This window comes from Sorex araneus, chromosome 2, assembly GCF_027595985.1.
Source record: "Sorex araneus isolate mSorAra2 chromosome 2, mSorAra2.pri, whole genome shotgun sequence".
Taxonomy (NCBI): Eukaryota; Metazoa; Chordata; class Mammalia; order Eulipotyphla; family Soricidae; genus Sorex; species Sorex araneus.
Genome location: NC_073303.1, coordinates 232,988,490 through 233,004,250, shown reverse-complemented (window position 1 = coordinate 233,004,250; position 15,761 = coordinate 232,988,490). Strand labels below are relative to the sequence as shown.

Here is a 15,761-nt window from a genome sequence, read left to right as displayed (position 1 = left end):
TTCAGGATTGAGCTCCGCCTTTAGCCCTGGCCTCCAGGGAGAAACAGGTGCGAAATATACAGGAAACTTTTCTCCTGGGAGAAAACTTTAACAACTCAGCCAGCAGCTTGGGGTTCTCTGGCCCAAGGCACGTGGATGTGCAGACGCCTCCGTTCCCCCTCTGTTCAGGGCCCTCTGATTGCCCCCAGCGCGGGTGCAGCGCTCTGGGGCAGGTCAGCGCGTCTGGATTCCCTTATCCACAATGAGTCACACCGCTCTCATCATTCCAAGAAATCTTAATTTCTTTATTGTTTGATTTTCATCGACTCAGTAATTTTTTTAAACTTTTTGTTTTTTTCTGAAACTTTCTTGTTGTTATGAGCCTTTTTGTTTTGTTCTCGTTAAATGCACTCGACCCAAAATTGGTTTGGCATATCGAAAAGGAGACGGAAGGGGGGGGGGGCGGAGGAGGCCCGGATGGACAGAGAGAAGTTGGGGTGGGAAGCGAGGAGGAACAGAGACAGCAAGAAGGGAGGCTGGAAGGAGGCGAGACACAGGGAGGGGGAAACCAACATGTTAAAGGAAAACTAAAAGGGAAAAAGAAAACCACCCAGAGAAAAAAGGTCAGGTTGAAAAAGCAAATGAATCCAGGAGCCCGAGGGGGAGCAGAGGAAGCAGACCCTTCTCTCTCGTCCATCCCCCGTTGAGGTGGGGTGTCAAGGCACCAGGTCTGGTCAGGATCGGGGGGACACCTGGGCACTGGGGGCTTTTGCACTGGACAGCAGTGGTGACCAGCCCCACCAGGGGGCATTGCCACAAGCGCCAAGGTTGGGGTCCACCTAGGAACCCAGTCCCCACTACCTGGAGACAAGAGGCAGATGTTCCTGTGCCCGTCGCCCCCAGCTGGGGCGATGGGAGGACACTCATGCTGGGCCGGGTCAGCCTCTTTCTGAGTTCTAACTTTCCGGACCGCTTCCCACCCCATCTGCTCCAGACATCAGCCTGGCGGCGCCTTTCTAAAAGGAAGCTGCTGGCTCTGGAGCCCACCCGCCCCGCGGAGCAAACAAGCGTCTTTGGTCTGACCCTGCTCCCTGACTGCTGGCGCAAGCCGGCCCCGCTCCCCAGGACAAAGGAGGGGCTTTCTAGCAGCAAAAGGGTCCCTCCAGCCACCTGCCTGTCCGTCCCTTCCCCGCCCTAGTGCTCCTCTCCCCCTGCTCCCCAAGGGACTGAGGGCAGCGGCAGGCCGAGGGACCCCCTGCCCCCCGTGATGTTTGAAACCTCATGGCACTTGTGAGAAGAGGGGGGCACGAGACGGGGTGGGAGGGTGTCGGAGGAAATGGCAATGAGCGCTGGGCGGGCGGGGCACAGGGGCGCCCCCAGACACGGAGGGGGTTGGGGCCGGGCAGGCTGTAGAGTAGGGCGGAGAGAGGGTCTCAGAAGACACCCCAAGCCTGCTGCCTTCGGGGCCTGCGGACTTGGGGGGGACTCTCCCCGCCCCAAGCTCGGGTGTCCTGCGAGCAGACCCTAACTGGGCCTCACCCTTAGGGGCGGTGGGGGACAGGGAAAGCCGTCTCTTACCTTGACCCCGGCCTTCCATCAGCGCCCCGCCGCCCTCTCCCACCCACCTCTCCAGGTGGAAAATCAGCCCCAGAAGCTAACACAGGAGGCGGGGAAGGGGGCGTGGGGCCGCGCAGCCACAGGGCAGAAGCATCTTTGGGCTTGAGGCGCCTCCCCCGGGGGTGCCGGTGGGGCGGGGAGAGGGGAGGCAGGCCCCGTCCTGGGGCAGGCAGTGAGGTACACGCCCCAGGCGGGCCCACGATGCCAGGGGGCGCCGCGGTGCCAGGGAGGGGATCGGGTTGGCGGTTGCTTCTAGGTTTTTCTGTCTCTGGGTTTGTAAAAAGCTGCTCGGGCGGCCCCGCCCACCCCGGCTGGGGCGCGCGCACAGGAGTCCTGGCGGCCTGCCGGGTGGGGGCGGCGCGCACTCCGCCACCGGGTGGGGGCGGGCCGGGCCGCAGACTCCGGTGGCTTCAAGTGATGAGATAATTCTCTTCTTTGTTGGTTTTTGTTTCTTTTTCTTTTCTTTTTTTTTTGTCTTTTTTTTCTTTTCCACTTTGTTGAAATATTTACAGCAATGGGAGAAGAGGAGGAGGAATAAAAGGGCCCCCCCCACCGGGGACAAGGATCCTTGCCCAGGACCCAAACCTGCTCCCCGGATAGCAAGCCCACAAGACTGGGCACTGCCCAGTTATGGACCCCCGGAGGGGGCCGTGCGGGGGAGTTGTGCTTTATCGGGGGTCGCCCCAGGGAGGGGGTTATTAGGTGCATGGAGGGGGGAGGGAAGGCAGGGACTACGAAGAGCAGCGGGAAGGAGCTTCGAGAAAGTTCCACCTGTAAATAACCAGCCTCCTGCCCACCCCAATGACCCTGGGGGCTTTCTCTGGGAGGGGGGCGCAAAGCCCCCAACAGGTTGTCCGCCTCCCCCCCTCCCCCGCGCCTTTTCCAGGGAGCACAGGAGGAACCTGTCTGTCTGTCCTTCGGCCCGCGGCCCCCTCACAGCCGCAGCATTTCGGGCGAAGACAGACCCTCGGCAATAGGTTCGCCCCGACCCGGGCGCGGGGAGCAAGGAGAGCTGGGGGCGGCCGGGACACCCCGACGGTAGGCTGCCCCCCGCCCCCGCCCCCCGACAGCTGGTGCGAGTGGTGGTAAACCCTGTCTGAACCTGCACCTCGGGGCCCCACGGCAGAGCCCCAGAGGGGCCGGAAGGGGGCCCCGGGCCGAGGGGGTGCCCGCAGAGTGCAGGGGACCCCCAACCCGGCACGGCTAGAGTCCCTCTCCTGCCAGAGGCCCGGCCCCTCCTGGGCCGGGGCCCCTGGTCCTTGAGGTCCCTCAGAGGCTGGTGACCAGCTGCATCTGCCCATCGCCATCGGGGCCCGGCCCCTCAAGGCCCGGGGGCGCCAGATAGCCCTCGTGGCTGGGCCGCCGCACCTGGTAGTAGCCCTGCAGCGGGTTCCGGGCCACCAGCGCAGGCGGGCGCGAGGTGTAGTAGATCTCCGGGGGGCCGGGGGGCGCGGGGGGGGGCGGGGGCAGGGCCTCGCTGGGCCCTTCGGGGCTGCTGTCCGGGTAGGAGGGCGAGTCCCGCAGGTTGGCCCCGCTGGCGTACAGGGAGTCCCGGCCCGGCGGCGAGGACAGCGGCCGGCTGGGGGCGCCCTCCTCGGCGGCGCAGCTCTCCGACTCGTCCAGGTCGCTCTGGTACAGCACCGACTGGGCCCGGGGCAGCAGCAGCGGCTCCTCCAGGGCCTTGTAGAGCAGTTCGATCTCGGCCCGGTCAGCGCCGGGCCCACCGCCTGCCTCCTCCTCCACGCCGCCCGCCCCGCCTCCTCCTCCTCCGCCGCCGCCCCCACCACCGGGCACCGGTGGCACGGGGGGCTCGGGTGGGGCCGGGGGGCCCTTGGCGCCGCCGCCCGCAGCACGCAGGTTGTTGTGGACCAGCTCGGAGATGATCATCTTCTCAAAGGCCGCCGCGTCGGCCAGGTTCCGGCCCCGGGGGGGCTCGGGGACCCCGTCCCCAGGAGGGAAATCCCCACTCCGTAAGGAATAGCTGTTGTTGAAGTTACCGTTGAGGGGCAGCGTGTCCATCCCGCAGGCTTCCCGGCCTCCCACGGGGTGCTCTGAGGAGGGGGAAACGGGGTGTCAGGCACACGCCCAGAACTAAGTGTGCCCTGACATCCCCACCCCCCGGAGACCCCAGCCCCAAAGACCCTCCCAGCTAGCATCTGGCATCCCAACCCCATGGGGTATGGGGGGGTCCATGTCCCCCACCCTCACCGTTTCCCTTTCCAATTCCAGCCCATATGCGGGCACCCTGCCCAGCCAGCAACCGTGGGTATGCCTTGAGGAGGCCCAGGGGCACCCCCAAGTCAGGCCCTGCTGGCATGGCTGCGAGAGGGGTGCATGGGGAGGGGGTACTTACTGGGCTCCCGGTAGCTCCCTGGAAGTGCCAGCCAGGAGGGAAAAGAGAAGGTGAGTAAGCGAGGACCCCCGAGGGAGAGGCGGGGTGTGCCGTCTTGCGCCCCCCACGTCCCCCGGAAGGCGGTCCTACCTGGGGAATTGAAGACAGGGGGCGAAGAGGGGTTGAAGCCCACCGACTCAGCGATGAGCGTGTTGTAGGGGCTGGTGCCCCCGCGAGGGGGCAGCACCGGGTTGGTCAGCAGGTGGTTCCCCATGGTACCTGCCATAGGCTGAGGTCATCCACAGCGCCAGGGGCGCAGGGGCGGGGGGGTTCGGGGGGGGCAGGAGAGGACCCACCCTCACCTCGGTTCAGGGTGGGAGTGCTGTTGATGTCACCGGCCATGAAGGACGACTCCGTCTGTTTCCGCACCGTGTCGTTCCACATCCTCCGGATTCGGCTCTGCGGGCACGACCCATACGTGAGGGGTGCCTGCCCTGGGGCTGCCCCTCGCCCCGACGCCCCCGCCCGCCCACCCACCCGGCTACCTGGGTGCCTGTGTAGTAGCGAGTGTTGCTCCGCATGGCTGAGGTCTTGAGGGAGCCGTGGGCGCCCCCTGGCGGCGCGCGGATGCAGCAGTAGGAATGGCGCAGACACTTGCTGTACTCCTTATGCACCTGGGCGCGCGACAGGCACGAACGGGCGGCTGAGACCCCCACGGCCATGCCCGGAACCCCCACGTCCTTCCTCCCTTCAACTCAGACGCCCTCCTCGGTGGGTCCCAGCAGCCTGTAAGGGGCCTGGCTGCCCAACAGAGCTGCAAGCAGCGGAAGCGGTGTCTTCGGGGCTCGCATCCTAAACCCAGGCCTTGCGCTTGTCAGGCATGAGCCCCCACCCCGCCCAGCCCAGAGCCTGCGCCCCGAAGGAGACCCCGCCCTGAGCAGGGGGTGGGGCTGGCCTTGGACACTCTGTGGCTGTAAGACTCAAAGATACCACGGAACAATGAAAAGGAGGAAATGTTCTTCCACACACCCCACAGCAGGGCAGGGAGGTGTCCCTGCTGGAGCCTCCCAGCGCCGTGGTGTGCTCCTAACACCTCTAGGTCAATCCTCAGGGCCTCCCCCAGATGCAACCCCCAATACAGCCCAAAGCCCTGCCCACCACCACCCCCGGCCCCGCCCCCAGCCCACCTTCTTCTGCAAGGCGCAGTGAAAGACAAAGATGAAGACGCCCTGGAAGGCGTTGAAGGTGGTGAAGAGATAGGCCATGACCACCGATTCTTTGTTGATGAACAGAAGCCCAAAAGCCCACGTGAGGCCCAGCAGGAAAAGCAGGGTGATGGCCCCCAGGGCCCAGGACCTGGGGGGGGCAGGGGAAGGGGCGCGGCCATCACCAGCCATCCACTGGCACCCATTTGGGGTCAGAAGGCGCTGATGGGGGGCTGTGCCGCGGGGTGGAGCCCAGGGTGGGGCTCATGAGCGCCACTTCCGGCCGCCTCCATCCTTCCCACTGTTTCTCTCCGGGTGCCCACACCTGGCAATGTTCAGGGGCCACTCGCCCCAGTTTGATCCACAACGTTCCAAGGATCAAGCCTGGACCTCCTGCACGCGTCCCAGTTCTCGGAGTCCCCTCCCAGACCCCTGCACTTTCCTTTTTGGCCAAGTCATCGCCACATTTTCCTCTCCCTACTCTCTAGAATCCTTAAACGATTTTGCTGCTGTGTCCGCCCAGTGTGTGTGTCGGGGCTCACTTAATGTTGTCCAGGCGGCTGGAGTCGGGCTTCAGCACAGAGGAGCTCCGGATCATCTTGTGCAGCGTGACCATGAGGAAGACCAGGTTCACCTGGGGGCAGGCAGGCAAGGGCTGGGCCCAGCTCGGCTCCCTTCTTCAGGGTCTCCCTGCCAGTGGGTCCACCCCGGGACAGTGTCCGCGAGAATGACAGAGAATGGCGTTCCCACCTCTCTCAGAAACTCAGGGAGCTCAGGCCTGGGGTTCCCCCGAGCCTGCCTGCTCTGCGGGGCGCGGGGAGTCGGCCGGCCCGGAGGCTCCCGGGATGCAGGCTGGGCTGAAACCTGGGTCCCGCGTGACTTACCACGATGACGAAAGAGACGGGCCCGATGAAGCTCCAGATGAAGTAGTTGTCCACTCGGAGCCAGCAGCTTAGAGAGGAAGGGAAGCAGGGGTTAGGGAGCGCCTCAGGCGGGGCAGTCCCTGACCCCGGAGGAGCTGCGGGAAGGGGCCACTCACGCCTTCTCGGTGCCGTAGCTGCGGTAGTCGATGGCCGCAGCGATGCCCACCACCAGTGCTGGGAAGCAGTAGCCGCCCAGGTAGTAGTACTTGGTGCGCGAGTACTCGCTCTCGAACACCTCCACCAGGAGCAGGTACAGGTGGACGCCCTCCAGGCACAGCCAGGAGAAGGCGGCCAGGAAGAAGTAGTGCAGCAACCCAGCAAAAATGGGGCAGGCGATCTGGGGGGCGAGGGGTAAGAAAACAGCATGGAGGAGGGGCCGGGGTGTGGTTTCTGGGGGCGTGGCCACCACAGGGCCCCTTCCCCCACCCCCTCGAGTACGTGAGCGCGCCCACCTCGTACTGCGTCTTGTCAATTCCCACCAGGAAGAGCAGCTCGGCCAGGAAGAGATTGATGCAGAGGTTCTTGTGGATGGTGTTGCGGTCCGTCTGCAGCCCCCGCAGGAAGCAGAAGGTGGAGATGCAGATGGCCAGGCACACCAGCGAGATCACGATGCCCACCCACGTGATGACGGACAGCAGCAGCTCGTTCATGCGGCCCTGGTACTGGGGGACAGGGGCGGGGGAGGGGGACAGGGGTCCGCTCAGCGCCTCCCGCTAGGCTCTGCGGGCAGCGTGCAGCAGGTCCGCTGCCCCGTCCCCTGTCCCCGCTCGCAGATGCGGCTCGCGCACTTCTCATGCTCCGGGGCGCCTTTGGTGGAGAGACGGGGGTGCTTCTTGGGAGGGCACTGCCGTGTGACCCCCATGCCCAGGAGGGGCTGGCTCCCGCCCCCGGGCTAGCGGTTTGCCAGGGTGCCATGCGGAGCAGGGCGCGGGGGCAGCTTACGATCTCGCGGTGCGCCATGAGCACGGCGAAGTTGGTGAGGTGGCTGCAGGCGCACGTGGTGTGCGTCTTGTTGGACTCCACCAGGCGGCAGCCCTGCGTGGACCAGTAGCCCAGCATGGAGCGCTCCGAGTAGTTCCAGAAGGAGCAGTTAGCGTTGAAGTGGTTCTTCACCTGGTGGTGTGTGTGGGGGGGGGTGTCATAGTGGGCAAGGTAGCGGGGTGGGGGCTGGGGTCTGAGAGCCTGGGGTCGCCAGCCAGGCTCACCTCCAGATGGGCCACGGTGAAGATGACAGGGTCCATGAGGAAGACGCGGCTGGACTCCTTGTTGATGGACGCGGCAATGACCTGCGAGTTGACCACCAGGGATGCGCCCCCTGGGCCCCCTGCGCCTGCCTCGCCCGCCAGCTTCACCGTGGCATTCTCCGTGGACAGGAAGAGGCCCAGGTTATTGTAGAGGATGAACACGACCTTGACCACCCCTGCGGGGCACACGGGAGGCTCAGCAGGTCCTTTACTGAGCGAGGCCACCCTCATCCCCTTGCTGTGTGCCCCAGAGTTCAAACCTCTCTGGTCCGCCCGCCAAGCTGCCAACCCTCCTGTGCTCTGCTCAGAGGGGGCCCAGGAGTCCTGGGCTTGGTGGGCTTGGGGGAGCTGCCTCCTTCCCAGAAAACCTCAAGCTAGGCTCAAATGAGGGCATCTGCATTATATTATATATATATATATACTTTCATATATAAACAGACGGAGTGCCAGCGCTTACTCCTGGCAGGGTTCCGGAGATGAACCCTCGGGTGGCCGTGGCAAGGCAAGCTCTACTCGCTGTACTAATATCACTCATTTTAGGACCCCTGCAGTGCTCTGGGATCCTGGGCACACTCCTGGCAACGCTCATCCAACTGGCCCAAGTGGGTCTGTGCTCGGTGGGGAGAGGGGTCCTGGAGGCCCGGCAGTGCCCAGACACGTGCACTCCGGCCCTTTCCTGCGATTCTGCAGCCTCTGAACAAGGCGGGGGGCAGGCGGGACACTGACCGTTGCGGCTGTTCTGTTTGATGGTGTTGGCCGAGAGCTGGATGGAGTTCTCACTCGGGTACTCCTGCGGGAACACCAGCTCCTGGACCTGGCCCTCCGTGTTCAGCACCGTCACCTCCAGGACTGCGGGCAGGAGCAGGAGAGGGGTTGGGGTCTGTCCCCGCCCCCCGCAGCCCCGCCCCCCCACAGCACTGCCAGCCGCACCCACCCACGTTCTGCTTGGCGGCCAGGAAGCGGGCCGGCTCGCGCACGTTGTCAGCCAGCAGGAAGGCCCCCTCCTCCAGGACGTCCAGCAGCATGGTGGCCGTGTGCACCTGCTCCGTGGCGTTCATGTCCTTCCAGGATTCGAGCGCCTCGGGCCGCAGCAGATTGTCCACCGTCTCCACCACGGCCTGAGTGGGCAGGCAGGGCCGGACGTTGAGTCCACAGCGCCGGCGCCCCAGGGCTGCCCCCCACCCCCTCCCGGGCTCTCACCTTGATGTAGTCCTTGCAGGTCCTCTCACGTTTGTGCATCTGGAGGAGGGGCGTACACGTGCTGGGAGGGGTCAGGCCCGCGCCCCGCCCACCCCTGCCCACTGCTCCCCATTGGCCGGCCCGGGGGCCCGGGCCTCCACAGGACCCTCTCCTGCACGCACCTTGTTGTAGTTCTTGCCTGCCGACTCGCGCTCGATAGGGCGCAGGGCCTGCAGCTGGGCGTCCAGGATATCCAGCAGCTGTTCCATGAGCTTCACGGACGACGACACGTCCCCCGCGTAGATGGAGCCCCGGGTGTGGCGGGCCAGCTCGCTGGCAATGTTGGCCGCATTCTCCCCGCTCTTGATCTGCGGGAGGAGCCCCCGACCCCGGCTGGTCGGTCCGCCTGGCCACACGGCCCCTCCCCGTCCCTCTTCGCCCCTCACCCACTGGCCCCTTCTCCCTGTGTCCGCCCCTTCCATGGCCAAAGGAGGGGGCCCGCACTCCGGCCGGCGCGGAGGGCCTGTCTGGGGAAGGGCAAAGGGCGGCCCCGGGTACCTTCTGGGCCACCTGGTTGACCCAGGGGGAGGTGCAGTTGCTGAGGTCGGGGCCCCGGGGATTCCAGAGCCCCAAGGCGGGTAGACACTGGAAGGAGGCGATCCCTGCAGGGGCAGACGGACAGACCAGACAGGGGGCGACAGGGAAGGGGACAGGCAGTCACGGAGAGGGAGCAGTGGGGGAGGCAGGTGACACAGAGGGGCAGATGTCCAGAAGGTCAGAGTGACTGACTTTTGAGGCGATAAAAGCTCCCCCAAAACCCTCACCTTTGCTACCCGAAATAGAACCTTCTAGCAAAGCCCATCTAGGACACTTCCCGCTTAGGGAAGCTACTTGCAACCCTCCCCAAGGTGCTCACAGGCCTGGCTCTGCCCAATGCTGACACTCGCGCTGTTCCCAGGGGGCTCCCTGCAGGCTACACCCAGAGGAAGGGTCCCAGGAAGGGCTGAGGGTGGGGGTGGGAACCCTGGCTGCAGAGCAGTGCCCTCCCCCATCCACGTCACTGCTAGCCTCAAGGGACTGACGGCGTGCCTGACCCTTCCCCGGCCCACCAGCAGGGGATGCCCTTCCCACACTCACCCCGCGTGCCCTTGGGACAGGGCCTCTCCACCAGCATGCCCTGCTGGGTGGCCGGCCACTGCACCCGCCGCACCTCCCGCGGTTCACAGAAGAGCTCGGGGGACACGTGGAGGTTGGGGGCAGGGGGCCGCCGGGTGCTGGGGGCCGGGGCGGTGGCCGGTGGCAGCTCAGGCCCCAGCTGGTTGATGGCCCCCACCGGGTGCGTGGTGAGGGGAGCCCTGCGGAGGGGGGTGGTAGCGGCCGGCGAGGCCGTGCTGGTGAGGGGGGTGGGGCGGGCCGTGGTGGTCGTGCTGAGCGGCGGGGATGTAGCTGGGCCTAGAAGGGAGAGGGGCCACAGAGAAGGTGGCAGAGGTGGTGAAACCCGGCCTCATGGTCCCGGGACCCTGAAGGGCCACCCAACACAACCTTGGGTGTCCCCAGAGGCCCCAAATTAGAAGTCCAGCAAAAGTCCACTTTACACATAACCAGCTTATCCCCAACCTTGGCGACCTTAAGTCACCCAAATGCATGGTCAGAGCCTGGAGGACGAGTCTGACTCTCCAATACGGACTGAGGTTTCCACCCCCACCCCAACAGAGACCCTAGAACCAGCACTGCATTGCTGGGGGTGGGGGTAGCATCGAAATGCCAAGTGCACCCCACTGCATGGGTGGAGGGTGGTCCTGACTCCCAGGCACTGCTTGCTAGGTGCAAAACTAAAACACACAAGACTAAACATGGAACAGAGAGGGGGGTGCCCGCCTCCCTGCCTGTTGCCCCGGATCCGATCCCTGGCAGCCCAGTGGGTGCCCACAGCCTCCCACAACAGACATGAAACAAATCTCGCATCGGGAAGGCTGGCCCGTGCCTCGGTTTCCTCTGAGGGCAGCCGCGGGGAGGGGGTGCACGGTGCTCACCGGCGCTGGGGTCGGGCGGCCCGAACTCGAGGCTGTAGCGCACCACGAAGTAGTTGTTCCACACGTAGAGCTGGTTGTCGCGCGGGTTGTAGTCCACGGACGACACGAACTGGTAGGGGTTAGGGAAGGCCAGGCCCACGGGCTCCTCGCGGTTGGCGTTGGTGTTGAAGGCGTAGTCCACGCGGTTGCCGGCCGCCTCGCTGTCGTCGTCCACATAGACGGAGCGCAGCACGTAGAGGACCCCGCACACCATGAAGGCATTGGACGCCGAGCGCTTGTCGTAGCCCGTCTCCCACGTGCCCTCGAACCGCAGCGTGTAGGGATTCAGCTGGCTCACCACCAGCCGCCCGTTGTTGCCCTCCGTGGCGTAGATGACCCACAGCCCATTCTCGTCCACCGCCAGGTCGATGTCCGTCTTGCCGCCCCAGCGGTACGGCGACGTGTCGTGGTAGTTGGCCGTGTTAATGACGGTCTCGCCGCTCTTGATGCGCGTGCGCAGGTCGTACTTGACGATGTTGCGCGTGCGCTCCTTGTTGTAGAACACGGCGCCGTCGTACACCACGAAGCCCGTGCCGTCCACGCGGTTGGGCAGCCGGTAGGTGGTGGTGTGGCGCGCCGCCACGTAGTCGTCCCACGACGCGTACTCCGTGAGCGTGTCCGTGCGGTAGGGCACCCAGGGCATCACGTAGATGCGGTCGCCCGCCTGCAGCGGGTCTTTGCACCACGCGCCAGACTGGTGCTCCGACTCGTGCGTCGACGTGGGCTCCAGCACCTTCTGCAGGGTCCCTGGGCACACGAAGACTGGACGGAGGGGGCGGCGGGGTGTGTGGGAAGGAGGCGATGCGGGGCGGGGCACGGGGAGGGCAGGGAGGAGAGGAGGGGGGGAGAGAGAGGCGAGTTGGTCACGCAGCGGGGGGGTCCAGCCGGGCCGACCCCCTCCTGCTGCTGCAGTCACGGTTGCTTGGTAGGGCTGGTGATGGGAAGGGCGTTTCCGGGCCGGGACAAACCCCCCCGCCCCGCCCAGCTGCCCCTCTCCCTGGAAACGGGGAGCCTAGAGACCATGAAGAGCAGGGTTAGTGGGGGGGGAGGTGAGGGGAGGTGGGGACCCGCTTTCCTCCCCCCGCCGCTGGAGACCCCACAGGCTGGGGATACGGGTTTTCCTTTTTTTTTTTTTGCCCCTCCCCCGCCGGAGCCCTCCCGGACAGGACACGCACGCCCCCTAGTGGGCCTTGTCTTCACTGCAACCGCAGGACGAGAAGAGGGGACAGGCCCCGCCTCTGCGCCAGCGTCTCCGCCCCCTACTGGAAGAGCTAGAGTCGGGTCCCCTCTTTCGCCAACCACACCGGGACACCTGATCTATCTATCTACCTATCTATCTAATGCTTTTATCTTAAAACTCCACTTTCATCCTCCTGCAAATTTGCAAGGTCAAGTGATGCAGTCCCACGGGACGTCACGGGTGCCCCCCAATTCCAGGGTGCGGGGGCTGGGGGGGCGCCCGAGGTTCCCTCCCACCGCCCTGGTCCCCACTGGATCGGAGGAGGAGGAAGCGTGTTGGGGGGACAGGGAGGGTAGCCCAGCCCCCATCAGCCCGGGGAGGGGGTGCCCCGCTGCCTCCAGCCGGCAGGGTCTCTCAGGGAGCTGGTTCATCAGCAGACATTGACAGGGGTACGCAGGGGTGCGGGAGCGGGTCGGAGGGGGAAGGGGAGGAGAGCTGCGTGGAGGGGAGAGAGAGGCGAGGGGGCGGCGAGGTCCTGGATCCGCGGGGCGCCGAGCTGGCCGTCACCTGGGGAGAAAGGGTTAGCGCCGCCTGGCGGAGGAGAGAGGGGTGAGCAGAGAATTCACTCCAAGGCCGGGCCCGACTGAGGGTCCCTCGGGGGGGCTGTCCCAGGTCCAGCTCAGAGGGGGCAAGGGAGGGAACCAGGTGTTAGGATGAAGACCCAGCCCGCCCCAACCAGGTCCCCCCACCTCCCCAGCCCCGGACCCCGATTTACCTGCAACCATCCCCGGCTCGGGAGGAGGGACCAAGGCAGCGCTGATGTCAGAAAGGTGGGGGGCCCCGCCCCACCCCCCCATTCCCTGAAAAGGAGGAAAACCTCAACTGCATCTCATTGGCCGCAGCTGGCCTGAGCACCCCTCCTGCCCCCTTGTCCCAGCGCCACCGACTGCCCGCAGAGGGGGCAGGGGAGGGTCTGGACTCTTGCGCCCCGGCGGTCAGGATCCCCCCAATGTTGACGCCCCCTCCATCCAGAACGCTGGGGGCAGCCCTCTCACCTCCCTGCTACGGACCCCGCGGACTTTGCAGTGAATTCTCTGCTCCTGCTCGGCCTAGCACCAAAGCAGTGGCTCCAGTGGGGCTGGGGGGGGGGTACTGGTGGCAGATCCTCACCCACTACCTCAACAGGTCAGTTATATATGGGTAGCCTGCCCTTCTTGGCTGGTAGGGGGATCCCAGTGGAGGGGAGAGCGGATCCAGGCTCCTGGTGGGCTGGGCCGGGCTCCACCATTTCCCCAGTGCCCAAGACACGGGCAGGTGGGCCTGCACCCCCCCATCCGGTACCAGTCAGGGTGAACCCTGATCTATTTCTGGGAGACCTCTAAGCCCGCCCGAAGCCGAGGGGCGTGCAGGAGGAAGCAATATGATTAGAGGTGACCCCAGGAGGCAGTGGGGAGAAGAGGAAGGGTCAGCCTGGCTCCGTAGACATAAGCTCCCCCCAGCACCGAGCTCCCGACACCTCCTCTTCTCTCCTGCACCCCCAACCCCCCTGCAGAGAAAAGATGAAGCTGTGGCGTCCGAACCAGCGGGCCTGCAAGAAGAGTGGAGCCGGGTGGGAGCAGGGGAGGATCCGGGAGGGGCTGGCTACCAGGCCCCTCCAACTTAGGGGAGGGGTAGGAGGAGGGGAGCAGCTGGGAGGGACCCCCCACCTCCCAGCCAGGAGGGGCTCCGCAGATCACCATAATTTCTAGGCAGAAGCCGGCTGCAGCCAGGGGCTGCCCAGCCCAGCCTCGGGCGCCGTCCAGCTCCGACAGCGCCGCAGACCACGCCCCTCGCGGACTGCCCCGCCCAGTGCGGGGGAGGGGGGCAGTCGAGAAATTAAGGTGCCCTGGGAAGGCCCCCCACCGGCAGTCTCGACCTCCCCGCACCCCTCTCCCGGGGGCTCGGACCTGACAGCCCGGAAGAAACCTTGACTGCAGCTTCGCAAGTGTCCCAGAGCCCGGCCCGCGCGCGCCCCCGCCCGCGCGCCCCCGCCCCGCCCCGCCCCCGCGGGAAGCTCCGCCCACCCGCCATCGGGGTGCTGGGGGGGGACTGGTGCTCCGTGCTGCTCCAAACAGCTCTGGGCCTTGGAATCGCCAAACCAGAAGGAACTTAAACCAGGAGGAACCCCCGAAATAGGAATCTGCTCCCCAAAAGGAAGATCCAAGTGCCCCCCACCCCCAACTCCCACCCCATCCCCCCAACCAGACACTCGTTACAAAAGTGGGGGGTAAGAGGAAGAGAGGAGAGAGATGGCTCACCCGCCCCGTCGGGAGCCAGGGGCACCCCTACCGCCCCACCGCCCTCGGATGCTTATGCACTTCTCCTGAGGGAGGCAAAAGGAGGGTGAGAAGGCAGGGCTCCCAAAAGGGCCGGGGCCGGGGGAGGGGGGCAGGGAGGGGAGGGGGGGACGGAGTAAGAGAAGAGACAGAGCCGGGGGCGGGAGAAGGGGAGAGAGACAGAGCACAGGAGGGGGGGCGGGGAACTCAGAGGAGAGGCTGAAAGGGGGGATGGGGGAGGTCCTGCCCGCTCAGAGGGTTCCGGGGGGCTGGGGGCGCCCGGGGGCGGGGCGCGGGCAGAACAAAGTGCGGTTACGGGCTCAGCATTGGTATCGGCCTTTTACCTTTCTGCTCCACTTCTACTTTAAGCGTCGGGAGAGAGAGAGAAAACAAATTGAAAAAAAAAATGTGCAAGAAAAAAAGAGAAAAAAAAGAGATTAAATCGCTTTCGTTTCCTTTCCGGCAACACGCCCCATTTTTTCCTTTCCTTCTTTACTCCTGGCACCCCAATCCCGAAACGCAGCATCCGCTTGGCCCCCCCCACCCCCAAGTGCCTTCCTCTGGGGTGAGGGTGGTGGTGCAGGGAGATGGGGCAGAGAGGGGGGGCAGGGGACAGGCGGGTGGCCACAAACCCATGGGGGAGGGGACACGGAACAGGCAGCGGCCACAGAACCTTTGGACAGGGCCCCTCAGTGCATTCTGGTTGAGGGGTTCAATAAGGTGAACCCCTTCTCTATCAGCCCCTGGTCTGCACCAGGGTGGGTTCCCCCCCAAGCCTCCAGACCCAGAAGCAGGAGACATGGGTAGGGGACGGGGCATGGGGTTGGGGGGGACACAATGAGTGACAGGCCTGGCTGCGTCAGAGACCAGGCGTGGGGGTGACATGGGGCAAGGCTGGGGGTTGGGCACAGCACAGAGGGACAGCAGGTGGGGAGGTGGACACCCTCCCCAGCTCCCGCTGGGCCCAGGAGCACACAGGTCACACCCTGCATGACCTGTGACCTGTGACCCTTGACCCTGACCTTGCACAGGACCAAGCTTGGGTGGTGGCACCTGGGGGAGGAAGGGGCGCGGTTAGACTGCGCGGCTGCAAGACAAATCCAACGTTAGTGGGGCCTGAGGGGGTCCCCCACCCTGCCATGGCCTGTCTCCCCACCCCTCCCATCCATCCAGACCATCACTGGGTACCGCCCTTCCCATCTGACTCAGGTCCTGAGCTCTGCACACACCAGCAGGTGGGTCCTTGGGCTGGGGGTGGGGGGGCTCACCCCGGCCAGTACTCAGAAGGTGCTCAGAGATCCTTTGGGGAACACTGGGGTGCCTGGTCTGATTTCCCCCACTTCCCTGGAATGCCCCCCCATTCCGGCCTGCCTGTCTTGGGACTGAGACTGCCCAGACCTCCAGATGGGGGGGGTTGTCCCGGGGTCCCAGGGGCTCAGGCTCAGGCGCATCTGTAAGCCCATCCACCCATGCCCACCTGGCACTCACAGGCAGATCCGGCCTGAGGGCTTCTGGGTTACCCACCACCCACCTGTGGCAGGGATCACGGCCAGTGAGTGATTACCAGGTGCAGATGGGGAAACTGAGGCTGGGAGCCACTACACTGTATGCTGAGGGGTAGATGCAGGCTGAGCGGGCTGGCGAGGGGTCCCCAGGACTGAGCACCTCCTGAATCACACTCCGGGCTGGGTGCTTGTCACAGTCTCAGCCGAGGG

At 65.3% G+C, this 15,761-nt stretch overlaps 1 protein-coding gene across 3 annotated transcripts in view; it reads right to left on the bottom strand.

Moving 5' to 3' along the window:
- Positions 1 to 263: 263 nt before the first annotated feature.
- ADGRL1 (adhesion G protein-coupled receptor L1) overlaps positions 264 to 15,761 on the bottom strand; it is a 31,830-nt gene continuing 16,332 nt past the window's right edge. The window contains exons 5-24 of one of the 3 annotated variants that reach the window (XM_055129082.1): positions 14,391 to 14,408; positions 10,513 to 11,313; positions 9,617 to 9,931; positions 9,038 to 9,141; positions 8,662 to 8,847; positions 8,501 to 8,539; positions 8,235 to 8,418; positions 8,027 to 8,149; positions 7,262 to 7,476; positions 6,999 to 7,169; positions 6,509 to 6,718; positions 6,173 to 6,393; positions 6,018 to 6,084; positions 5,676 to 5,767; positions 5,116 to 5,284; positions 4,474 to 4,602; positions 4,291 to 4,387; positions 4,079 to 4,207; positions 3,950 to 3,967; positions 264 to 3,647 (exon numbers count right to left, since the gene is read on the bottom strand). In XM_055129082.1, coding sequence (XP_054985057.1) covers positions 2,866 to 3,647; positions 3,950 to 3,967; positions 4,079 to 4,207; positions 4,291 to 4,387; positions 4,474 to 4,602; positions 5,116 to 5,284; positions 5,676 to 5,767; positions 6,018 to 6,084; positions 6,173 to 6,393; positions 6,509 to 6,718; positions 6,999 to 7,169; positions 7,262 to 7,476; positions 8,027 to 8,149; positions 8,235 to 8,418; positions 8,501 to 8,539; positions 8,662 to 8,847; positions 9,038 to 9,141; positions 9,617 to 9,931; positions 10,513 to 11,313; positions 14,391 to 14,408 — 4,070 coding nt within the window. In that variant the 3' untranslated portion in view covers positions 264 to 2,865. The remainder of the gene's footprint in view (positions 3,648 to 3,949; positions 3,968 to 4,078; positions 4,208 to 4,290; positions 4,388 to 4,473; positions 4,603 to 5,115; positions 5,285 to 5,675; positions 5,768 to 6,017; positions 6,085 to 6,172; positions 6,394 to 6,508; positions 6,719 to 6,998; positions 7,170 to 7,261; positions 7,477 to 8,026; positions 8,150 to 8,234; positions 8,419 to 8,500; positions 8,540 to 8,661; positions 8,848 to 9,037; positions 9,142 to 9,616; positions 9,932 to 10,512; positions 11,314 to 14,390; positions 14,409 to 15,761) is intronic. The other 2 variants (XM_055129083.1, XM_055129084.1) reach the window with 2 other exon arrangements.